Source organism: Cygnus atratus, chromosome 4 (genome assembly GCF_013377495.2).
Source record: "Cygnus atratus isolate AKBS03 ecotype Queensland, Australia chromosome 4, CAtr_DNAZoo_HiC_assembly, whole genome shotgun sequence".
Lineage (NCBI taxonomy): Eukaryota > Metazoa > Chordata > Aves > Anseriformes > Anatidae > Cygnus > Cygnus atratus.
In genome coordinates this window covers 21,308,920-21,335,122 of record NC_066365.1, presented here as the reverse complement: position 1 = coordinate 21,335,122, position 26,203 = coordinate 21,308,920, and the positions used below count along the sequence as shown (strand labels likewise).

At 39.6% G+C, this 26,203-nt stretch overlaps 1 protein-coding gene across 1 annotated transcript; it reads right to left on the bottom strand.

The window, feature by feature from the left end:
* Positions 1-533: 533 nt before the first annotated feature.
* DCTD (dCMP deaminase) lies at positions 534-22,572 on the bottom strand. Its single transcript, XM_035557828.2, has 6 exons — positions 22,503-22,572; positions 18,744-18,855; positions 17,205-17,340; positions 7,682-7,798; positions 6,049-6,145; positions 534-2,204 (listed from the first exon to the last, which is right to left on the bottom strand). Exons 1-6 carry the CDS (start codon positions 22,532-22,534, stop codon positions 2,126-2,128), a joined length of 573 nt encoding a protein of 190 aa, XP_035413721.1. The 5' UTR covers positions 22,535-22,572; the 3' UTR covers positions 534-2,125.
* Positions 22,573-26,203: the final 3,631 nt, after the last annotated feature.

Below are 26,203 nucleotides of genomic sequence, written 5' to 3'. Positions count from 1 at the left end.
GGCTAAGCATATGTTATCTCAAGAGTGTATGTGCTGTTTTCCATCGCTTATCAAGTTGCTCTGCAAATCAAAGTACCTACTTGCTAGCCTGGATCAACAGAAAATTACTCTGAAAGGTTATAAACATGGCTTTTAACAGATCAAAAACAATGATTGGAAGAAATCTATAATCCTATCATACTCTCCAGTGCTGCTGTTTTGTTACACAAACAGAGAAGTCTGGGGGGGGTGTTATAAAAATTAGTGCATTGCATTCCTAAAAACACTTGAACTTTGGTTCAAAAACCTTTTGACTTATGTACGCTATACATTCCTGTTATCCAAGGCCTTATAGAAAAAAAGCTTAAATTAACCTGAATCACAATGCATACATCTCATAAGTCTAAAAGATTAGCAATTATCTATAAGGAAAACAGCAGTTTTGCTGCCAAAAACAAAATTTTGCTTCTTTTTTCCCCTCTGTCCCATTGTCAGAACACTGTAACTTAAAATGCTTCTACTTATTAATTTAGGCCAAAGAAAAAGACGTGCATAAGCTGTTTTAGTGACATTTTATTAAAGTAATTTTTCAGGTTTCACCCTCCCCCTCCACATATGTGCAAATTTCTTCTTCTGGCAGTAAGCCACAGACCAATTCTGAGGTGGAAAACAGTTGTAAGAAAAAAAAAGAATCAGAAATTACTTTATAAACGGACACATTTTATAATACATTACAATGCTCCCTTTAGTAGCCAAATGGTTTGTGAACATTACCCTTTATGTAATATCACAAATGCACAAAATATGCTTTGCATATGATTGCAAAACCAGCAGCACTCTGGAGCCAAGCACGTGGTTTAATATTATAATAATGAGTCTACTTCAACATAGTGGATTTTAATAAGACTTTAATAATACTGGTATGAAGCCAAATTACATAATGTCCCAAAATATGAAACAAAGCTTTTACAGAGAAAATAAAAGCTCACTGAAGTATAACCACATTTAAAAAAAAAAAAAAGGCAAAACAAAAAAAAACAACCCACCAACAACGTTATCTAAACAAAGCCATTAGGCATATTTAATTTAAAAAAATCAAATTAGAGAAAAGGAACTCAAATCTATTCCCAGATCTCAAGATAAAATTAAAAAGGACATTATTTTAGGCAACATTTATGAAAATGAAGGTACTACGCCAGCACTGGGAAACAAGCTAACACCATAATTACCTCTTTTGGCACAGATGTGGATACGGGTTGAATATCTCCAATTTCTCTCAAAGGACAAAAATGATTCAGTTACCTTATAGGTTAATTTTAAGATCGAACTATGTTGGATTGTCTAGAAACAACTTAGACCAATAAACTAATTTCCTTCTATACATGAAAACCAACTCCAAATAAGAGTCCCAAAGGTAAGAGACAAATGATTTACTCCCTCTAACCCTCTCAGTTCTAGAGTCTTGGGAAAAATAAGGAATTGAAAGGGCTCTGAAGCTTGCTCCATCATGGACCATTCTCAGAACAACTTCCTCTCTCACCTCTCCTCAAATATAACATTGTTAGATAGCAATTAAAAGAAAAATCAATATTCCAGTTGTTGGATAATGCATGTAGAAGATCACACATTCTTTAACCTGTATAGCCTTTTAAAATACTAGTGTTATGCTAGTTGGAAGATTAGTATTTGAATGGATAACATTTTTTGTTATCTATTAGAATCAACTATTTAGACCCACACACCCAATAGAGAGATCAACATATATTAGCATATTCCAATGTACCTCTAGTTACAATAAGAACTACTGTTAAACTGAGTCTAAATGAATGCTGACAGCCTATCAGAGCATGTGGTGACGAATACAGGAAGAATCAGAACAGTTTTCTTTACATACATTATATTGTCTCAACTACACGTTTCTAGACTTTTGAAGCAGATTTGATAAAGGCATTAAATTTTTTTAAGTAGATTTAGATTCCACGTGACAAGATGAAGTGAGGGGAACATTTTATGCCTTACATTTCTTAGAAGTCTACTTTAGCTATAGAAACCATTAAAAAGTTGCAAGTAACTTCAAGATGAAAGGCATTAGCAGCTTTTTAGAAAAGGATAATCACAGTCTTCTAGAGATTTAATGAGACTTAATTCACAGAAGCTTTTGACTTGGTCTGCTGTTAATTGAATCAAAGTCGATGATGATCTTGTTACATTTTGGCTTGAATTCCCTAAAATAAAGAAAAATACAGATATTAGTTAGTGAGTAGTTAAAACATTTTGCTTGCTTTAGCTCCAGCTAAATTTTTGAAAGAAAAAATCCTCCTTGGATTCACATAGTTTTCATCTCTGTGGGAGCCAATTACAGTGCAACAGACTGCGAGAAACCTGGATAAGAAAGACTAAGACAAAAAAGACACATGGAGTGGGTTAGCCTGTACATTCTTCAGCTATTGGAGTCCATAAATTACCCAGGAGTCAAAGGACTTCTAACAACTTAGCTGCAGGTGGTGGCATCATGTTACCAGGGCTGGGATTTTTGTTCATATATATTTATATTTCAAATACTTTACACATAAAGATATATAGGTAAATGTGTTTGTATGCATATATGTAAATATTTCCATATACTGTACATGTTTATATATATATATGCATGTGTGTATATAAAATATTTGAAATATATTTTGATGAATGTTTTGATCACTTTTTTTTTTCCTCACCAAGTTTTCAAAGAACTTTGATATTTTGCCTCAGTGTATTTTAATATTTTTTTGTGCTAGGGGAATAGATCATGTTACGTATTATACTGGGGTAAAAACAAACTAGTTAAGAGGGAATCATTTAAAAATTGTAACTTTAGGACTATAAAATTAATACAGACACAAAATGTTTCCTTTTATTATCATTACAGCATCTGCTACAGCAATTAGTAAGTAAGGTATTTGGGGACTGAGCATATATTTTACAGTCTACCAGTAAACAAAGGATTATGCAAATAGTGTGGATTTAGTGCCTAATTAAGCTCTGCAATTCAGTTCAAGAGATTCATTAAGTACCACCTACATCCTTAATAATCAATACAAGAATGAAGAACAACCAACATAGAAAAGCTCATGCTGCTGACCACAGAATCTCTGAAGGACTGCAACACACTTTGTCCAGAATAGCAGTCCGAAATACGAGAAACACTTCTCACCCTGGAGAAGTTACAAGATTTGACTTGCAAGAGAATGATTTATGCTTCTTAGTCAACCAGTCTTAGTAGACACAAAATACACTGAAGGACTAAAACTGAATTTCAAGTACTGCTATATTTTTTCATGGATGTTTCTTAGCCCAGTAGGTACCTTTCATCCTAAAATTTTATCTGTCAGAATTGTTGTTTGCAAATTTTTCAAAGCCTTTGTATTAATATTGTAAGACTTTTTAGAGCTGCAAAGCCTCCCTGACTGCATAAGTACCCTCACCCACAGCATGCTACTGCTATCAGACTGGCTGTTGAACAGATCATAGAATGGTTTGGGTTGAAACGAACCTTAAAGCCCATCCAAGTTCCAACCCCCTGCCATGGGCAGGGACACCTCCCACCAGACCAGGTTGCTCAAAGCCCCATCCAGCCTGGTCTTGAGCACCTCCAGGGATGGGGCATCCACAGCTTCTCTGAATAACCTGTGCCAGTGCCTTACCACCCCCAGAGTGAAGAATTTCTTCCTTATACCTAAATCTAAAATCTCCCCTCTTTCAGTTTAAAGCCATTACCCCTTGTCCTATCACTACACTCCCTGACAAAGTCCCTCCCAAGCTTTCCTGTAGGCCCCCTTTAGGTACTGGAAGGCCACTATAAGGTCTCCCTTCTCTTCCCCAGGCTGAACAACCCCAACTCCCTCAACCCGTCTTCACAGGACGGGTGCTCCAGCCCTCTGATTATCCTCATGGCCCTCCTCCGGATTCACTTCAACAGATCCATGTCCTTCTTGTGTTGAGAGCCGCAGAGCCCCCTCCAGGTGGGGTCTCACTAGAACAGGGTAGAGTTGGGGAATCACCTCCTCAGCCGCCTGGTCACGCTTCTTTTGATGCAGCCCAGGATACAGTTGGCTTTCTGAGCTGCAACTGCACATTACTGGGTCATGTTGAGCTTCTCCTAAACAAACACACTCAAGATCTTCTCCTCAGGGCTGCTTTCTCCACCCAGCCTGTGTTTGTGCTTGGGATTGCCTCTGACCCAGGTGCAGGACCTTGCACTTGGCTTTGCTGAACCTCGTGAGGTTTGCACAGGCCCACCTCTCAGGCCTGCCCAGGTCCCTCTGGATGGCTCCCTTCCCTCCAGTGTGTCAACCACACCACACAGCTTGGTGGTGTTGGCAAACTTGCTGAGGGTGCACTCAATCCCACTGTACGTTACCAACAAAGATGTTAAACAGTGCCTGTCCCAACACCACACATCACTGGTTTCCACCTAGACATCATGCCGTTGACCACAACTCTCTGAGTGCAACCCTCCAGCCAACTCCTTATCCATGGAGTGGTCCGTCCATCAGATCCATGTCTTTCCAATTTAGAGATGAGGATATCACGTAGGACAGCGTCAAATGCCTTGCAAAAGTCCAGGTAGCTGTCAGTTGCTCTTCCCGTATCCACCAACGCTGTATCCCGTCATAGAAGGCCACCAGATTTGTCAGGCACAATCTGCCCTTACTGAAGCCACGTTGGCTGTCAGCAATCATCTCCTTATTTTCCATGTGCCTTAGCATAGTTTCCAGGAGGGTCTGTTCCATGATTTTGCCAGGCACAGAGGTGAGACTGACTGGCCTGTAGTTCCCTGGGTCTTCCTTTTTTCCCTTTTTAAAAATGGGAGTTATGTTTCCCCTTTTCCAGTCAGTGAGAACTTCACCAGACTGCCATGACTTCTCAAATATGATGGATAGTGGTGTAGCAACTTCATCCGCCAGTTCCCTCAGGACCCTCAGGGACATCTCATCAGGTCCCATGGACTTGTGCACCTTCAGGTTCTTTAGGAGGTCTTGAACCTGATCTTCTCCTGCAGCAGGCTGTTCTTCATTATCCCAGTCCCTGCCTTTGCCTTCTGTGACTTGGGTGGTGTGGCTAGAGCTCTTGCCAGTGAAGACCAAGGCAAAATAGTCATTGAGTATCTCAGCCTTCTCCTGGGAGAAGGCCCTGCTTTGTTGCCCCTCCAACAAGACATCAGGGTGGTTGAAGTCTCCCACGAGGACCAGAGCTTGTGAATGCAAGGCCGCTCCTATCTGTCTACAGAAGGCCTCCTCCACTTGGTCTTCCCATCTGGTGGCCTGTAGGAGACCCCCACTATGATGTCACCTATCCCTGCCCTCCCTTTAATCCTGACCCTGATTGTTTTTAGGTATCTCTGCCAGCGTCTTTAAAAATCCTAGTCTTCAAACATTTTTCAAATTCTCTTTAAGGCAAATATTCCATTCTTTACATTTTTATCACAAAAAAAGCTGACCAAAGAAGACTGGACACCTACAGGCACCAATAATTACCATTTGGTAATTTGGTAATTACCAAATAAAAACCATTTGGCTGGTTTGATACCTCCCTAAATTGACTGCAATGTGAAGATGCTAAGCTTTCAATAAGTATCAGGTAATCCATACAAAATAAATTGGTCATTTCAGTCCGACTCATAGGATAATTCATGTTGTAAGGGAATTGAGGAGGTCATCTTATCAAACCTCCTGTTCAAAACAGGGTCAGTGATGACTCTGAGCACAATGTAACAAATGAACCATCACATTCACAATTTCACTGGCAGTCTCAAAAGAAAAGTCCAGGAATGAAAAGGAATACTCCAAGTGGGCCATTTTCTCATACAAACATTATGAAACTGAACTTCAACCATACTCTAGGGAAAAACAATGGTGCAACAGTCCATCAACCCAGTATCTTTTGCAGGCATACAGAGCAAGCCTGCTATCAGAGAAGAAAACATTGCACAATGCAAAGAAAAAAACGATTGCCCTAAAGTTGGTCTCTTTCACGCACCATTTTCTTCCTCTCCAAAATAAAAATAAAGTTAATTGAAAATTCACTTGCCTGTATACAATACCAGCTAAATCAAACATCCGCCGTGCTGCTGTCATTTCAGCAGTGTCGTGATACTTGTCGGACATAAAAATAATTTCCTTTATGCCTAGAAAGGTCATACAGAAAAAAAAAATGTTAGGATTACACTGAAAGAAAAAAAAAAGTAATGACATACTAGAACTTGTGCACAAAATCAGAAAAGACAGCACTCATCCACATACTTTAGAACTCTCTGGTACATCTCTGCTTCCCCAAATATTACAGGTTGCACTTGTATATAGGGGTGTTTAAGGAAAACAGTTCTCTTAAAAATGTTAGAAAGTATTTTCTCCACTTTCCCCTAAGTTTACCACAGAAAACCAGAACCAAAAGTTGCCAGCAAACCCATAAGACAGATGGACTAGAAATTAAGTATTTTTGCAAGAAGTTATTGAAAACTTGCCTTTTTACTTCTCTAATATGGATGAAATTCCTCACAAAGAACTTAACCCCAAATGTCATTCCCCTTCCAAATGCATAGCTGTTTCTTTTTCTTTTGTTTTTCATTTCATAAATAACTTTCAGTCCCAGGTTCAAATCCTTATAAACACATATTGTCTCAAATGGTTGAACGATCTATGCCTAAATTAACGATTTGTGCCCTACTTAGAGGAGAAGCGTAAAGGCTGACCCAAGAGGAGTTACAAATGTTGCAGAGCCTATCAATATCTCACTGTATTAGCAGATACCATAAATATCAATACACTGCTATTTTTCTGATGACCTAGCTGCATAAGGAAAAGGATGAGTGACTGACTACACTGAGAACAAGCAGCGAATCTACTTTGAAAACCATTTGATTTTTATTCCATAAATAAGAGAATTGTAGCATACAGAATATGACTGTCTTCCACCTTCATCCCTCTTCACTTCAAGCCTTACTGACCAAAATGAAGAAGTATTCTTTTTGCTGCTTTCTTTCTTCCTAGATTCCAATGGCCGTTAGTGGCAAGAGGAACTCCCCAGAATAGCAATCCATGCCAAGGCTGCAAAATATATGCTGCCTTAAGCAGAGATTTTTATGGAACTGAAGCCCATTGCAGATATGCCTAATCTGAAAAAGGCGACACATTTAGGCCAGCACACTTGCTGCAGTGGCACAGATTTATAACAATTGTAATGAAGGACATAATTAAATAGGATCATAGAAGTCTTATGACATTTATGCGCAAAGATATTTTAAAATCTTCAAATATCTACTATGCATCACATTCAAATTAAAATTTCATGTATATACTCCCAACAGACCTTTTGTCATGCAGAAGTTTATTTCTTTCTGCCCTACTCTATTCAATGTGTCAGAGCACAGTAAAATTGACAGTAATTATATGCAAAGCCTGTGTTGTTCTTTGGCAGCTCCTGGTCTAAGAAGTTACAAACCTAAATTAGAAGCACGCTTAGAATCACAGAAGATGCAATTAGCACTGGAAAAATTTGGCACCATTCAGATGCAAAAAACCCCACAAGTAGCATCTTATGAAGTTGACAGTGCAATTAATTTAGATCTAACAGCAGCAATTTAACATCAAATACATCCGTGATAAGATACCAACGAGACGGCAGCTCTGCAACCCTGACAAATCAAGCTGGCACTACTCCTTACCTGCCTGGATGATGAGCTTTGCACATTCATTACATGGAAATAAGGCAACATACATGCTGCAGCCTTTCACGTCAGCTGAGTTTTTGTTCATGATGGCATTCAATTCAGCATGGCATACTGATTAAAAAAAAAAAAACAATTCATAATACTGTTCATTAAAATAAATCAGTCAAACTAAAATTAAAGTGTTACAATATAACTGCTTACATCCTTTCAAAGGCAAATAGCTTGCACAGCTTGTCATAAAGGGCAGAGGAAGAAATAAAAGCAGAAATACCAAGATCAATGAAGGTCAATTGTTCTGACCAGGCTGCCGATTAGTAATGATATCATTAAGCACATTAGCATTGCCATTTGCTAACACCTATAGCAGGCAACAAAGCCTTAGGCTGTGGGCCAAGTAGTTGCAACCACCCTAAGTGAAGCAATATCTCACAGCTTCACAACTCTCTAGAGTATCTAATTGCCAGTATAAAACAGCTCATTTATGTGTTTACATGCACAGATAGGAACATTCTTATGGTTATAAGAGCGCACTGTGTGCTCTTAAAGGCAGGAGAATCATGAAGTAAAACTGAGCAGCTCTGTCCTCTGGGTCCCAGAACTGCTCAGCGCTGCTGCATGATTCTCTCACCCCAAGAATACACAAGACACACTCAACCATAAAAATGTCCCAGCTTTAATATTAAAGCGAGTTTACTGCTCATTAAAAGGTGCCAGACTTCCCAAGCAAGAAAACAAAGTCCTCTATTTCTCCATGGATTTGAGATAGCCCAGGTAGCAACAGACAACCCTGCCTTATTCTACCATAACACAATAGCTCTTTCTGGACAGGTTGCAACTTCAGGTTCAGGTTTTTATGCTGTACACATCAGTACATTATCTAATGTGCCTCAAAAAAAGGTGAAAAAAGCTCAGTTTATGTCATCCACCGTGAACCTCTGAAAAAAAAAAAAACATTAGGAAAGAGGATCTCTGCTAGAACCTCCTGTTTACACCTAGGAATGACAGCAAGTTGCATAATTCATACACCTATCTACTAAGAAACTGTCTGGTACCCTGACTTACTTCGTAAACAGGTGCTGAAGTAAAGCGTGAGTTTGAGCTCATCTAGAGACCTGCATGTGCAGACAACATTAAGCGTTTTTCTTCCCCTGCTTATTTTGAAGAATGGATTAAAAAAGTCTTCCTCTCCCTTGCATATATGGGAAAATTAAAACAGGCAAAGTTAAGAGCCCAGGTTCACAGTAGAGTTGCTACTATGTACTGACCTCATGTGTGAATGATCTCACTGCACAAAGAATAACTGAGTGTTGCACTTTCAACATGCAAGAACTGAATGGAAATGTTTTCCGTATGTGCTAAGGGTCTACACGGAATTTTCTATGTAGCAGCTAATGCACTAGAAATTTACAGCCTAACTTACAGCACACAAACGTTTCCATGTAGGCAAGTCACAAAGGACCAAACACTTGCTAAAGAAAGCTGAGCATCAACTTCTAAAAGCAGTCCCCAGAATTGCTGTGATTATGCTGCCCACATACCTTCTCATAAACAGTAAAGCCAGAAACTAACATAAAAAATAGGAAATTAACAACGAAAAAGAGGTTTCTATTACTATTATTTCTATTACTACTGTAATCAGCTCACACAATTTTAAACATGTACCATTAAGTATATAAGATATACAATTTTATGAACTTAGAAGATTCAGAAAATACTTTTAACTCCAAATATATTACTGAGTTGCAGTAATCTTACCTCCACATGAAACAGCCACAGAATTATTTATCTGGGGCTACAGAAGATTGAGGGAAAAACAGCGTCATAATTTCAGCAGCTGGAACCAGGTTGTGTTGACAGGTCAGAACCATCACTTTTAAGTTTCTTTGAACAACATACTTACGTCCCAGGCACCAGTCTCGAAGGCCCCCAGAAAGAAGGATGAGGGAATGTTTTCAAAGGCTTACAGAAGTCAAAAAAACCCTAATTCCTTCAGTAAATATTTTTCTTTCACTAAAACTCAGAAATCTTCAGCCATAAAACCAGACATATTTAATTATTAGTACTACAACAAGCTTCCTTCCTGCACTGAGGAGAAAGAGCCTTTAAGAAACTGCAGAATTCTGCAAATTTTCAACAACAAATCTCCCAAACAAAAACAATTTCAGGCCAAAAATAACTTGTAAAAGGTAATCAGCTGGAGTAAGGGAGGGAAAAATTTACCTCCTGATCATGTTAATTCAATCTGAAGTTAAGAACAATGACTACTCTCTAGAGTGGTGGGACAAAGACAGACAATGATAACAAGGAAGAAGTAGAAACTAATCATTCCAAGACAAGAAGTAGCGGGGTCTCTAACAAAACTGGCAGGATTTAGTTTCAAAAACAAAAGGAGGTGGGCTTCGCATGCACACTGTTGCTCAACTAAATATCCCTTACTGCACAAAGGAGTTGGGAACTAAAGATTGACACTGATTCAAAAAGTCATCTTTTTTCTCCAGTATTTTTTTTCCAGTTTACTGGGCTATTAAATACAAAACGATCCTGTCTCAGTAGTTGGAACTTGGAAGATTATTATTCTGGGGTACTGTCATTTTTGTGTGTCTTTGTTGTATACATTTCCCTAGACATCTGCTACTGGCCCCTGTATGAGGTGTTATGTTAGATGGCCCATACGAAAGTACAGGCATCAGACAAATATTTTCAGGTTTTCTGCTATCGCTCTTGATCCCCTCTTTCTCGTTTTCCCTCTCTCTGGCAGATAGGCATTGACTATTGACCCATTTATAGATAAGAAATTTCTATGGGTAACAGATTATCTCATAGACCTGCCAAACTTTGTATAGAACATTACTGAAGGAAACAGAAATCAAATCCAGGAGTTCAAAATCTCTAGGTATAATAAGTACCACATTTAGGGTATTACAAAGTTTTCTAGCCTGTTAAGAGCTCCAACTAGGATTAGTAACATATTGTTCTCTCTCAGACAGTAAGAAGCTAACTTACAGTAACCTTTCACAGGTGCACAGCATTCCGAACTCTGAAAGCTGTTTATTTAAACAGACTGGTAGAACTAAGAGTTTTTACAATACCTGTGGGGGCCCCCAGTGCCAGTAGTGTTTTGGGTTATTTTTTCTTTTTTTCCTTTTTTAAATATTATTCACATATAGTTAATATTACGCTAGGTCTGCAACATTGGTTTCTATGTTGGAAAAGTGACTTGAAAAGTATTCTCTAAAGACTTCATTAGCCGAAGAAATAACCATGCAACAAGAAGTTACTGTGTCCTGTGACATTCCCACCACCTGCTACAGTGTTCGTGAGAGGAAGAAAAAAAAGCAGAGGAATGACTGCTTCATTACTGCTAGTATTAATTAATACTGTGTTTCTATCTTTTCTAATTGCATATTGCTTTGTGTTATGTATGTGAGATAGTACTCATCCTTAAGCCTACCTGTAAATAGGCAACCCCTAATAACCCTATTAATGGTCATTTTTCTGTAATTAAACACTTACCATGAACACGTTCTTGCAGTGTCAGAACTACTCTTCCCACCTTCTAAAAGTGTTCTGATAAATGATTTTATAGGAACCATATGATTACTCAAAATACTTATTAATTCTGTTAAAAGACTTATACGCCTGATGAAGACCTGAAGGGACCACCATAACATGTCACCTTTTAAAAAGAAATCAAAAGGAAGGCCTCCAGGGAGTGACCTGATGTGATTAATTACTAACAGAAACAGACTAGGAATTTGGAGAAATTGCATACTAAATATGATGTTACGTTCAAAGGGAATACAATTAAATGCATACAGATTGTCATGCAACAAGTTTTGACCTATTTATTAGCATAAGATTTTATACTGCCATATTAACAAACTTGACAAATACTACAGGTTCTTGATACAGATATATGGTCCTGTTATAAAACAAAGCTGGCACAGAAATAAATACAGGGAGTTCTGTAATTTGGCCCACTTGTTCTCAGTCCTTTGGTAAAATCTGCACTTGTTGATGTTCTTGCCCCTCATCCATCCAGTCTTTGTCCAAGCTCCACCTCTACTGTTACTCTCTACTCGCTGGACCCGACACTTGACACAGCAAGGATCACAGAAGGGACTGAGATATTACTGAAAAGCACAGGGTCTGGAGTGCCATCCCTTGGGGACAGTGGTCAATGGATCAGTAATTTGTAGAATCATGACTTTTTTTTTTTTAACCCTTTGCAAAAGCATGGGGGTGGGTGCAGGTGACTACATGAGCAGAAGACAGGACACTGATATAGGGCTGATGCTGCCCTCAGCCCTTCTTCCTCTGTGTGTCGGAGGAAGGGCTGTTGCCTTCCTGCCCTGACCACAGCAAGGATAACATGACCAGATTTCATTGGAGTCAGCCTCTTCAGACTGCAGTCAGGAAAAGGGAACAGCCCCACCTCATTCATTTGTTCTCTGAAACGGGAGAACTGGGCAGTGAAGCTGGGGCCTACTCAGCCCATCTACGAGCATCACATAAAATCTGCCAGGGCAGGCCAGGGAAGCCCCTTTCAGAATCTCAGAAGCACTAAGCTAATCCAACCCATTTTCCAGTTCCTCCCACACTGCTCCAAGTCTGTTCAAATCTCAGCAAGAACACAGCGCTGTTTCTTAAGGGACAATCAGAACAAGAGAAATTACTTTCAGTGTTTTCCAAATCTCCATGCTTTCTAGAGATTTGGTGTGTGACACTATAAAGTCGGAAAGAAATCCATGCAGGACAAGAGAGTGAGTGGCTGTAGGTGGAAACTGTCTCCTATAGGTCCCCCTTCCAGTTGAAGCTTCAGCTTTGCACTGCCAGTTGGAGAGAGAGCATCGCACAACTTCATAGTGCCTTATCAAGTTTTGTGCTGTCAAAATAACAGCTTCTACAGAAGTAACATTTGCCTGAATATCTTCAAGTGTTCATCTCTTTAAAAAAAATGACGAAAAGCTCATAATCCTAACACGACAAAATGTTGCTAACAGTTTGTTTCATTTTACACAGCAGGTACTCTTCAATTAGAGTATACTTTTTGCCACAGCACATATTTTATCATATCTGAACCTGTATAAATATTTGTAAGCATATTTACTGAATATTTTCTCTATTGCTTAGAGGTTTCTATATTTGCCAGTCATTTTAATTTAAAACTCTCTTAATTAGAGACTGGTTGTCAAATAGATGTTCTTAGATTACAGTGGAGACAGAGGGCATAACAGGAGCACAGCAACTAGCATTAGTGGGAAGACTTACGTTAATAGGAGAAAAACATAGTACTTTAAATGATCAGTGAGAGGAAACAGTGCATCATCATATCCTTGCATTCATCTAACGGTAATAGAGGGCACTTACTTTGACACTGAAAGCCAGAATTTTGTCTAATTATTAGGAAGGTTCTACACACTGTATTGAACACAAAGCTTTAGGAAGAGCTTTTAATAACATCTTACTAAACTAGGTATCCAAAACTAGCCTTCTGTTTCTCCCATGTGCACAGAAACATCCCCATTCCTGTCACTGACTGGCAGCCTGGAAAGAACCAGTTCCCACAAAGCAACAAAAGCCTGATTTTGTGCTGTGAAAGATGGCATTCTGCAAAACACTAACTACTTTCTGACATAACAAGGCCATACTACTTAACTGTTCAAATATATTCTGCAGCTCGAAAGGAAAGTTCTAATCAGTTTCAAAACTCTCACAAGGAATGTGAAATACGGGTACAGGCAATCCACATCAGGATTCCAGTACTGTACAAATGCAAACATCTGCATTCTCTAAGGTAAAGTGAGAACTACCTCCCACATTTTCATGCTTTCTTTCAGTAGCAGCTCAGATTACACTTAGGTATGAGTAAATTCCTTTTTTTTAAATTTTTTTCTTAAATCAAGCATAGCCTGTTTCTTAACACTGAGCTGAACAGAAGCCATACTTCAGGGTGCCCGTTAGATGCGTACAGCGTACCGTATATTGCAGCAGACACAGATAACTGAGACACTAGGGAATTTCAAGCCAACAGGTTTCAAGATGCAGTAAAATTTAAGAGTGATGGGACTTGTTTAGCCTTAAAAAAAAAAAGTTCAAAAGATTACTGTTATCAGTAAGTGCACAGGGGGAGGGAGAAAGGAAGAAGCAGCACTGATGACAGAGTAAGAAACGCTAAAAGAACAATGCTGGCATACACAAGAATGTATAAATTAACGGTAAATAAATCTAGCATGGAAAGAGGAAGTTTTCTAGCCATGAAACAATGAAAATGATCAGAGCTGTGGGGTCAATGCACCCATCTGTTCTGCTGGAGCTCAATAAATTTATTATAGGATCATCTAACACACTTCTGCAAAGATAGCCTCTGGGCCCAATCCCCTGCTATGTCTGTGCTACTAAACACAGACAGGGCCAGGGACTGACCCTTGGCCCCGAGGCCAACTGGCACAGACTGGCTCCTGCTCCTCCTTCTCAGGGCTCCAGCAGCACTACGTAGCACTTGGCCCCGGGTTTCCTTGCGGCTCCACATCTCCAGAGTCCCGTGGCAACACACACACATTTTGTATGTTCAAAGTGCATAAAGAAATGAGATGGCTTTTTTGGAGACCACCAGTGGTATTTTCACAGCATGAAACAGAGTATGCATTGCATATCCCCCAGTATGGCCTGAGGGAGGGAGGAAGGTTAAGCATACCATCTCAGCAGGCTTTGCATGATAGGCCCATACAGGATGAGAGTTTTCTTACAGCCTTTCTTCCACCCTGGCTTCTGGAGCAGTGTCTGAGTGAGCCATTTGCAGAGAAACACCCAAGCTTTGTTCTGGAGAAAGCCAGTCAGGGTGGTCCAAAACACCCTGTGAAAAAGTTAGTTGATGTTTATGCCTAAACTAATGCAGTACATAAAACCAGGAAGGAGGTCAGCACTCAAATTCAACTCCAGTCCTTTCCTGTAGCGGTGCAGATGCATGAAATAGCTCTAGAAGGCATCTTCCAGGTTACTGTGGTGGTACATGCACAACTGTCATCAGCTTTACCCAATAAGTTACATTGCAGCTCCAGTGAATACAGTGCCAGCATTCCCATGATAAGCTAATGGAGCACATAGTAAGATTGTATCGTCTGCGAACAAGCCAGTCAGGAAAAGTCAAGGATAAAAAGTTCAATTTACACAAATGCTGTGATGATTAGTAAAAGCAGAAAGGAAAACATGACAGTTTAATGAGATTTTAGCAGCGATTCTATGTGTCTCCTTGCATCTACCAGAATTTTTTAAAGCAGAAGATTTTTTTTTTTTATATATACTTGTCTGGTCTGTCAACTGTGCTATCAAGATTAATAAGAAACTGCTAGAGTTTAAATGATCTGTGAATTACAAAATAGGTCGTTTATTCATCACAGCAGACATTTTATGTTACAAAGTTGTGATTTTTTTTAATGAGGTGAACGCTAAGATTCTTTGGGGGGAAGGGTGCTAGTTAGACCAATTCCTAGAAAGGAAATCAGCTCTCCAGGCTGTTAGATTGGTTAGTGCATTTTTTAAACATCATGTGTTACGAGGTTTTTACATGCTAAAACATTCTACATCTTTTGGAGTCAGTGTTAACTAAAAATAAAAAAATTCTCACGTTATCTCCTGCTAAAATTCCCCACAAATCCATACTTTTTTTTAGTTTAAGTTGATCAACTTTATTAGAGTGCCCTGTTTCTGCATCTCTCCTGGAACATGCTTACATCCCAAAGACCACCCATACTGATCTTAGTTCAGAACTGAGACCTAACAGCAAGCATTACGACTCAACCAAAATCAATATTCTGTTTTCAGTACTTTGTATTTAATCAATGGGCTAATGCTTGTTTCCACACCCTGTAAATAAAGAGCAGTCATACCACGCTGTACCGTTACGGGACCTTCATTGTACATAAAACCACTGCTGCTGTGCCTTAGAGCAGATGTTAAAATTTGGCAGGAGTTGGCCCTACTATCAGCAATGCATCTCTTATGAAAAATAATATGAAACTGTATCAAGTTTAAGAGTTAATGTTAGAGGTTTTATAGCAAATTGGTAAACTGAATAAGGACAAGTACCAGAGTTGTAAGAACTCAAATACAAAACTGATTGAGCTGAACCACTGCATATAATCTTTCACTTCAATGCTACAGGAAACTGGAACATGTAATGTCAGTGTTTAGAGAGAACTTTGGATGAAACAGGGAATTTCAAAACTAACACAAGTCTAATTTCTGTATCAGATCAATTTTTAGAAGTTATAAAAATAAAAAAAAAAAGTAATTAGTAGACAGAGATAAATACTGTACACTGGAGGTGTCAGTATCTTTCCAAAGGCCAGATTCTGGTGCTCATTTCCCCACACCAATGCAGGCGGAAAGGGAGAGTTTCTCAGGGCTCTTGTTCAGCTTTGTGACTCTTCCCCCTTCCACTCCTGAGCCCAGGGCAGACTATGATGCGGCACAGCACGAAAGAGCTCCTAATACCCATTTTTCCTACTCCACTGGTCTCATCCCACAGAGGTTCAGCAGGAGCTGTTGTGAAAGCAGAAAGATGAAGGGGGATGGAAGACAGAATGCACTCGCTCCTTCCTTATCAGTCCTAACCACAGTTCCTGCCCAACTTAAGCTACTGAGGGCCACAAGACAGCTCCCAATACTATTTCCGTGCCCAAGAGGCAGTCCTCATGGAGTGAAGCCTGAGGCAGTCCACTGGGTTATCTTCACTGGTTCCTTCAAGCCTGTGGCCCAGAGGGGCAACAGTACAGCCTTGTACCACCGATATTCACAGAGGACCCTTCAAAGCAGGCTTGCAGAAGGCCAAACTAAGCCTGCTGCAAAGGCAAAGACTGGATCCGAAGCAGCACTCACCTATATTTACCGTGAAACTGTCATTGCTCTTCATTCATTCTCTCAGTTTAGTACATGTGAACCAGATCATAGGTTGAAATGAACAATGCGAGTCACTTTACCTGTAGCAGGGCAGATCTACTGCATACCACATAAGACAGAGGCATGGAATGACAGAATGTGATATTTCAAGACAAACAAAATTCAACTCTTTCATAATATGCATTGTCTATGCCATGAACATCTGAACACTGGAATTTCCAACAGCCACTAGAGTTTACAATTTTAATACCGCTACTTTAGACGCAATTATTTGTTTTGCATATACATGCTCTCAGTAATTTCCGTGGAGACAAACACACTGAAACAGCAATCATTTGCATACGCTGTAACTGTGTGCTGATGAGCTGCATTCTATTTACAAGTTTTCATTACATAATCCAAACCAGCTAACCATTCATGAATATATTTCACGAGGAATTCAGTTCTTCATGAAGACTTTCCATTTACTTTCACAGCTGTGATTTTTATCCTGACATATCACACGTGCACATTAGCAAAGTTGGGTGAGTGGAAGAAAAACTGACTGACATTTTACCAAATGAACTTTCACAGACACACATCGAAAGCTTGATTTGTCAACCACAAGATGCCTTACCATAAGGATATTTTGTGTCTAGTCTATGTGCTGCTGTTCTCGTCCAAGGTAGTACATCATCGCTGCAGCCATTTGGCATCCCATTGTATCCAATTCCAACAATCTTGTTTTCTGAATTTACAATGCAGGCACCAACCTAGATAAAATAAGACTTATATAGTATCAACAGCATGAAAAATAATGTATCAACAAGCACAATAAAACCCGAACCTGAAAAGCCAGTCCTACAAATGTAATTTAAGAGATACAAGCTTTACCCTGTATTAAGTCGCACTGTCTTGAGCACGACAAGGCTACGATAAGCAAGGCCACAATTGTACCTAACTGGCAGAGCTTTAAAATAAATCAGGGCAGATGCAAGCCCGCTACCCTCTGGTTATGCAGTCCCCAAACCAGTCTGCCAGCACCATTCCTTGTCTGGCTACAAAATGAACCAAGTTCAGGGAGCAGAACCAGCACAGAACTAACTGTACTAAGTGTAGGTTTTATTGCAGTTTAGCTCCCCAAACTAGCAGCAGGAGCTAAAGAAAACGGATGGAAGATAAATTAAAATGTGGTAGTGTTGACCTAGAGATAAGCTCACAAACCTCTGTGGCTTGTTTATGCAAACATGCACCAAAATACCAGACCATTTAACTGCCACCCCTTATTACTTTAATAAAAGTCTGCACAGGAGCCCTACTTTTAGGGTGATGAACTGCCCCATTTTTACATTTTCTGTCCATATTTTATATGTATTGAAACAGCAACAGCGTTAATTTTACTTCATACAATGTGTTTATTAACCAGCACTTGGGTAACAGGAATTTAGTCCTAAGTAAGTATGATTCAGAGAAGTGAGAGCCACAACGTACAGAAGCCAGCAAGTAATAGAGCAAGCTGTTAATATGCATTTTAATCCATTGCTTTGTTGGGATTTTCTTCCAGAAATTTGTCACACAAAAGAAGACTAACAGGATGACTGGGCCCCGCAGAACAGCATGTTTCAGGAAAGGTTATCTATCAGCTCCAACCGATGTTCAAGTGCAAGAGAGGCACATGAAAGAAGTAAAGAATGGAGAGAGAGGCAATGAATTGGAGGGGCAAGGAGAACTGGAAGGAGAAACCAAACTAGATGACAACTCAAATCAATCCAAGAACAAACAACTGGGAATTTTTATACTCTTACAGGTGAGGAAGAGGAACTTGCTGAGATGCTGTGTCTTAAAAAATTACAGTCTAAAACTTTCAGTAGTTACATTCTCCTCTAACAGTAACTACATTTACTAGAAAAGGAAGAAAACATCTATGTCATCTTAACTTTCAGATGAAAAGAAGATTTACAAAACTCCAAGCTGCAAACATACACACAGAATTATACACATGAGGTCAGACCCAATAAGAGAATTTCTGTAACAAAAAGTGCTGACCATGTTAAAAATTCAATAGCTATATACTGAAATAACTTTTAATAACAAAACCCTGAAAGTGCTACATGTGCATCTGATGTGATGTGCAACACAGATTAGGTTATGTTACTCTTATGCATTGCCTCCTTACCTGAGAACTTGGATCCTTGCTTCTTTGTGCTGATAAAAATGCTACGGCCATAAAATATTCAGGCCATTCCAAATAATCCTCTCGTTTTCTGCAGGATGCTTCATTGCCAAAACTACATTTTACGGGAAAAAAAACAAACATCAGTAAACAACACGTATGTACAGTTACTACAGACCGTATTTTTTAAATGTGCACAAGTTTAATTTAACCAGGATCAGATTGTGGCTAAGACCACCATGTATTCGCCAATATTTTAGCAGTAAAATAGTCCGTGTTATGTGCTTTCCAAGAACTTATATATGCAACATTTCCATTCAGGGGAAAGGCACCCAAGTGAGGTTGCAAATTTCAGTTTTAGATAAGAAGGCTGAGCTATTCAGAGCACTGAGCTATTCAAAGACAGAGCAATTTATCCTTGATAGATAACACCTTGTATATTTCTAAGATTCAGGTATATCATGTACTGGCATTCTTTTCGCTCAAACAACATAATCCTTTTTTATGATGACTGTGCTAACTGCAAGCCTCTAATCTAAGCTATTTTGTACTTCTGCCTACGACAAGTGTTCGTTAGATTTCTATTTGGAAGCTTCCTGTGCAGGCTTTCCTTTCTGTCTGTACAATTATAGCCGTGAGTTTGCCTCTCAATGCAACACTTACTGGCAACAATCTGACCTTGTAAACTATTCTGATAGGCCCCTGCTAAGTTGCTCTTGAGATTATGCTCTTTATGAAAGCCTCCTAAAAGATGATACGAGATAGACTGAAGAATTTTTCCCTTAGAATATATAAGCGTGGCATGAAAAGCTGTTTCTTTCCATACACTGGGGGGTTTGTTTGGGGGAAGAGGCAGAGGGGATGTGATTCATCACTTTCTCTTGCCTCCTTATGGCTGAAAGGCTGCTTGGACAGCATAAGAAAAAATTCTGTGCTTTCCAGTTCAAAGAGGGAAAAGACATCCCTCACTCCCCTCCAATATATTAAAGCTTAGCAGATTTCAAGGAAAATATTGGATCCAAATAAGCTTCCCCCAGATCCCATTTACCATTGCTACACTTGAAAAACAAACTGATGTCACGATTCTAACAGCTCTCCAGTGATCCATGGAACATCCCAAATACAAGACAGTAAATAGCCTATAAAAATTCAAGGGGTGCAGTACATTTCTTCCTGGGCCCCTCTTACCAAGGACTACAGCTTAAGATATTTTAGGAAAAAGAGGAAGGAGACTGAGACACCCTTCTAGCAATGTTAAGCCATGCAGAAAAATACTTCATAGGTAATTGCAAGTAGCAAGACATCTTGTAGCCACTCTAGTACCAGCGCCTTCCAAGCACAAACATTAGAAGACAAGTATTTTGTTAGTTGTGGTTTTTATAACAAAAAGTATAAGAATAGCATGTATTTGAGGTTTGCAGTTAGCTTGTCACACTGAGGTTACACTATTTATTGAAGAGATTGCTGGTACACGAATGATAAAACTACAAAGGTGCTATCTACTAAAACTAAATTGCTGCTTTTGAGTTGTTTGTATATGGCACCTTACAACTAAGCAGTTTTGGCTTTTCCGTGGAATGAATGAGAATTATCATTGAGGCCATCATCTCAGTATAAGGTGGGAGAAACGTACATTCTCTGTGCAACCAGCACACCTCTCACACTGACAACACTGTAAGTAGTGTGAAAAACTGTCAATTATGAAAGCACACAAAAATGTGAGTACCCAAACTGGCCTGAATCATTTCAACTAAAGGGTTGGAATGGTATCCTACTAACAAAGAACAGTGTTCAGAGAACAAGTTCACAGCAAAAAGAAAAAACTTAAGGCTTGCCTTACTGGTCTTGCCATTTTTCCATACCAAACTGAACTTTGACAGGTTAATTAAAATGCAAAAAAAGTACTTAAGCTGATTTGAGTGATTATTTAAAAAATGTCACAAAAGCAGGTTTACACAATCCAAAACACCAGCAGACTTCAAACGATTACTCTAATACATTCCAGACTAAGTGGCATTCACAGTGATGTCTTCAGAGAGCCCTCAGCAGAGACATTTAAGACTCAATGCAGAACTACACCAAATATAACATTCTGAGAAAAGCTCTCCAGAAAAACAATAGTACTCTGAAATAAGAGATCCTGAGATCTCCTTTTGTTAAATTATTCCCTAGCAACCCTAGTTATTCAAAAAACAACAAAAGCCCCTATTTACTTTTCTTATAAGTACAGAACGCTATGTAAGTGGAAGTCCCTCGGAGTACCAACTTAACAGGGAGAGGAGCATATCTGAAAAATGAGCAGAAGGCTTACATCAAAGGGAACATAAAAACAAAACAAAAAAACCCTTACTCAATTACTTCTACTTAACATCACAATGATTGGCTAGATAATTCCCTCAGCTCAATGCACAGGAACACAGGAGTGTGAAATGGATATAAAACACTTCATTTCTGATTGAGCAGAAGCCAAGGACTTGGCTAGCACTCAAGCACACAGAGGAAAATTAAGTTTATAGATTTTGGGCTGCTGGTCATCCTCCTCACACTCATTTATAAGTTCTAGAATTGCATGAATATAGGCTATTCTAGAAAATATGATAACTGGCTGTAAAACGAGCAAATAAGGTTTATCCTCGTGATAATTCATAAGAACTTATGAATAAAAGTAATGGGAAGTAATAGCCACGAAGACAACACCACTCAAGAAAGAAGAAAAAAAAATCTTCAAATTCTACAGTGATTTATAGTTTGCAGGAAAGTCTGCATAAACTGTATTTCAAAGGCAAACAGAGAAAAAGATTCTGTAATTAAAGGACATTGCCTCTGTTCTCAGCTCTTTTGCATCCATCCAGGCTTCAAGTAAACTGTAACACGCTGTCTCAAAAAGGAAGAAGTTTCACTCAACTACTAAAAAATAAAAAGTCTCCCTTAATGAAAGATGCAGTCGAGGATCCTAGAACAGAATACACCATTTCAAAAAGATTTATGGTGGTCAGTTACACAACAATATAGTACAACTCAGGAACAACAGGGTATCAGGCTTTTTTTTTTCTCTGCTGCTTTCGTATTTGTGATATCATGTGCATTATACTCCAACTATAACATATTAAGTTTTTTTTGTTGTTGTTGTTTTGTTTTGTTTTTTTTCTTCAGGATGGATTATGCTCCTGAAGATCAACTATCAATATTTTGTCACTCAACTTGCAGCAGTTAGGGTAAACGAGAGGGAGGGTATTTAAAAAAAAAAAGCCCCTTTAGGCACAGTCTTTTTCCCCCAAGGCCACGTGGGATACATGTGTTTGATGGCTTCCAACGCTAGCTCCTTTACGGCTCCCCATTTTGTTTGTAACTGGTGTTTTATCAAGCGGGCCTGTCATCCCCTGAGGCTCGGCACCTTTCCCCTACACGTACTGGGATGCAATCGTTACATGTTCCTCACTGGGAGGCAAGTTTTTGAGAGAAATAGAAAACAAACCTTCCTCACCGAGAAGCGATACTGATAATCAACTACACCCCGATATTCCACGAGCCCCACCCCCCCCATGCCCCTAAACGCAGGCGCTTTCTAGAAACACCCAGCCCCCCGCAGCACCCCGCGGCCTGCCCCCGCGGCTCCCCGGGCGAGAGCCGGGCCCAGCTTCCTCGAAAGCAGCCGGCCCGGGCCGGGGGCACCCCGCTTCCACCCCCTCCGGGCCTCGGCCGGCAGCCGGGCCGCAGCCCCCGGAGCCGTGCCGTGCGGGGAAAGAGGCGCTGGAGCCGTACCCGTTAACGTGGCCGGGCCGCTGGGCGCTCATCCCGCCGCTCGCCTTCGCCCGTTGGCGCCAAAGCGGGAGCGGGCGGGGAAAGGGGCGGGCGGGGAGGCGGGCTGCCCCGCCGCCATGTCGCGGGGAGCCGCTGGGGGCCTGCCAAGTTCGCTGAGGTGTTCAGGCAGCTGAGCGTGCATGTAGGCCACGCGCAAGTTATAAGTGCGAAATAAGTGTGTGTGCTTGCGGGATGTGTTTGTGTTCTTTCGGCCGGGGGCTGCCCACTCTGGATGTTTGGTCGCCTTTATGGAGGCACTCGAATGGGAGCAAGTTACTGATGTTTGCTCTCACAGGGCTGTGAGACATCACGAGGAGTCTCCCCAAATCCATCCGTGTGTGTCCAACTCATTTCCCACTGTAAACAGCGACAGGTGTGACAAACTCACTGATGCACAAAAGAAAAATGCCTTTGAGGGCAGCCCTGACACAAGTTTGAGGTCGTGAGCTGTGCAGCTCGCACTGTACTGTTGTCCTGAACGCGGTCACCAGACACGGCTGAAATAACCCCTTCCTGCAGCCTCATCAAAAACCATCCTCTTAAGCTAAGATGGCATTTCTGGGAAACTGGGCACACAGTAGCCCTAACCCAGAAGCTGTCCTTAGAGTCCCCACATGCTAACTAAATGCATAGCAAACTGCACAGGTGAGTATACCAGGTGATGTAAAGTACACCAACATGTGCTGTGAGAAGGTGGCCAAGTCAAGGATCCCACCATGGTCATAGCTATTCTTGAAACCATCCCAAAAAAGAGAGGCAATGGTGATCAAAACAGAGATATGCATTGCTAATACGTTCATATTTAGATCGCTGCATCAGCTAGCTGTCTTTTTTGTTGTTGTTAACAACTGACAAACCATCAAGAATGAAAATGTTACCTAATTTTACAGATAGTCCTATTTAGTTGTAATGAGAAAACTTGGCATAAGCAGCCTGTTTTCTAAGTTTTTCAGCCCTCAGAGTGGAAAACATAGTTATTTTGGTTTGTAACAGTTCTGTGTTCACAATTTCATATAGACAACTAATGTTCATGAAAAGGAACAATTTAAATGCGAGAAAAAGAAAAGAAATTTAATGAAAGTAGCATCAGTTAGGAAAACATGAGTCTGAAGGTGAAATGAAAGGCCTGATTATGGCTGATCACGAAGAGAGTTAAAGAGCACTCATTTAATTAATCTGGAGAAAAATTTAGCATAATGCAGTTCAAAAAGTTTGCTACTAACTGTGTATGTGTTTCTGCACTCTTGAAGTATGAATTAAAATTAATAGTGCTACAATTGCCTATGCCATATTTATTATTTTTCATAATTAAGATTCTGAGGGCAAACCATAACAACTACTAACTTTTCAAAAACAGTGCTTATATGCTGATCATATGCAGTGAATGATGGATTTTCTATTCTGTGAACGCTGATTAAGAGTTCTCACAAACTATTCCCTGCCTTGAATTTATGTTTTCCAGCTTCCAGGACACTGTGGTATAAACATAGGGTTGCACTGAGGGCAGTTAGCTCGTCTTCCTACAGGTATGGGGCAAAGTCCTGCAGCCTGGTCTGTTCACTAAGACTTTTTTGGTGTCCGCCTGCTTTGCAGCTCCTCTGCAGCTAATTGTCTGAATCCTCATCTCCAGTACCTTTGTCTTACACTGTGATCTAGAAGCCTATTTGCATCCTTCATCTGTCTCAGAACCATTCAGATCTTTGTGATACAATTGGAATGCTCTAACTCAAAGCCCCTGTTAAGAAAGGCATGCACTCAAATAGGCTGAATTTTATCTGATTTTGTATCTGACACTTTAGCCCTTCCTTAGACATTCCTTGTTTGTTCCACAGAAGCAGGATGTATATGAAGAAGCATGGAGTACCTCAGGTACTCTTTTATAGTTTTGTTTTTTTTTTTGGTTGTTTCTGATTTCATAGATGAAAGCCCTGAGCATGGAGTATCATGAACTTGCTGTATAGATGTCAATAAACAATCTGAGCTCATTACAAATATTTTAGATGCTCTTCTTAATGAGAAGCGATACAACTTTGAAAGACATGCTAAATGTATAACCATCTGTCAGGATGTTTATATTTTTAGCTTAATGCTTAGGAAATGTTCATCTTCTACCTTTTGTCAGTTTTGATAAAAGCAAACTAAGTTGAGTTTGGGGTTTCAGACCCTCTCCAGGTTTCAGACTCTCTCCCCATATTCTTGCTGCTTGCCAACACACACTTTTAACTTTGTTAATGTAGCATATACATAAGTTTACTCAGAGAGTAATGTTTGCTATTGGCCAGGTTATGGAGCATACAGTTTGCTAGATGACCCTAAAATCAATCTCAAAACTTAAGGGAAAAGTAAAAAGAAATTGCTAATGAATTGTTGCTTTTTTTCTCTAATAGAATAATGTTTTCAGAAACTAATTACTAGATTTAGAAAAAAAAAAGTCAAATAAATACAGCAGTATGTCTATATCTGCCTATTTCTTTACATCTGGTTCTTACCTGTCTTTCAGAGAAATACAGCTAGCTGACAGGATAATTTTCATAGTTAGAGATGGGGAGTCATTTTTAGGCAAGCCTCATCATCCAAATATTTTTTCCAAATAGGAATTTCTACTTGGGTTAAACTTTTTCTTCTGTACTTGCTTAGACACTGAGAACACACTCAATGCAAATGCAGCTGCTCATATACGCTGAACGTCTCAATTTCTATAGCCAATTTAATCGTGAATTTATGACTTCCTCACTGATCAAATGACATTTGTAGCAATGTAAGGCTTTGTTCTGTGAACAGACTCCTATTGATGGAACCCTCTTGCTGGAAGACCTAAACAGGGTTAGCTGCAACAGCTTGTTAGTAAACCAGCCCATTAATAGACTGCAAAAACCTGTTAGATTTGTATAACATATCATTTTGTATAGGGAGCATAAGCATTTCAGAATTGCTACAGGAGTTTTAAATTATTACCATCCTTTGATCAAAACTAAGTAGGATGATATTGTGATACATTTGGTGCAGGTGAAAGCCTGTTGCAAATCCACTGTTTACAAACTCAAGTGCCAAAATTCAGGATGTCAGGTCTGTGTTTAGATGCCTACAGTTATACAGATTTGTGAACACAGAATGCCAAAAACACTTGATGCAGTCAGTAAAACTGTGCATGATAAGCATCTCTGACAGAATCCATGCAATACTAAGGTATTTCTGTGATTTTCAAGGCCGAATGGAAATCTGTTCTCTTTTTTATTTTTAGATTTGCTGATTTGTATATTACCTTACCTAGGATTGAGTGCTAGATTTAAGTTTTCTTCCTTCCTGTCAAAGTCTAACACTATCTATTTTGAATATCACATTCTCTGTCCTCCAGACTCAAAATTTCCACAGTTTACCAACTCCCTAAATCCAGCTTCTCACATTGCTGATAGCAGCTAAGTGTCTTCTCTGAGATCTGCCTTTTATTTGCACTTTATTCTCACTGGGGTCACAAACAGTCTTCTGTTTGATTTTTAGCATCACAGCTATTTTTCATCTCACCTAAAATTTTTAAGAATGTATGGTGTTCTTCCTAATTCTGACTGTTTGCTTGTTTTATTCATACTGACCATTCCAATATCGGCAAATACTGTCTTCCCAGTGTCCTGATCGCCTCATCATTACTTTGATATCAGTATATT

What these genes read in the sequence shown, in the direction of transcription:
- DCTD (XM_035557828.2), bottom strand. Translation starts at nt 22,534, where the DNA reads ATGAGCGCCCAGCGGCCCGGCCACGTTAACGG. An exon ending in CGGCCCGGCCACGTTAACGG is followed by an intron (nt 18,856 to 22,502) that starts GTACGGCTCCAG and finishes CGTAAAATGTAG; the next exon opens with TTTTGGCAATGAAGCATCCT. An exon ending in AGACACAAAATATCCTTATG is followed by an intron (nt 7,799 to 17,204) that starts GTAAGGCATCTT and finishes TTTTTTAATCAG; the next exon opens with TATGCCATGCTGAATTGAAT.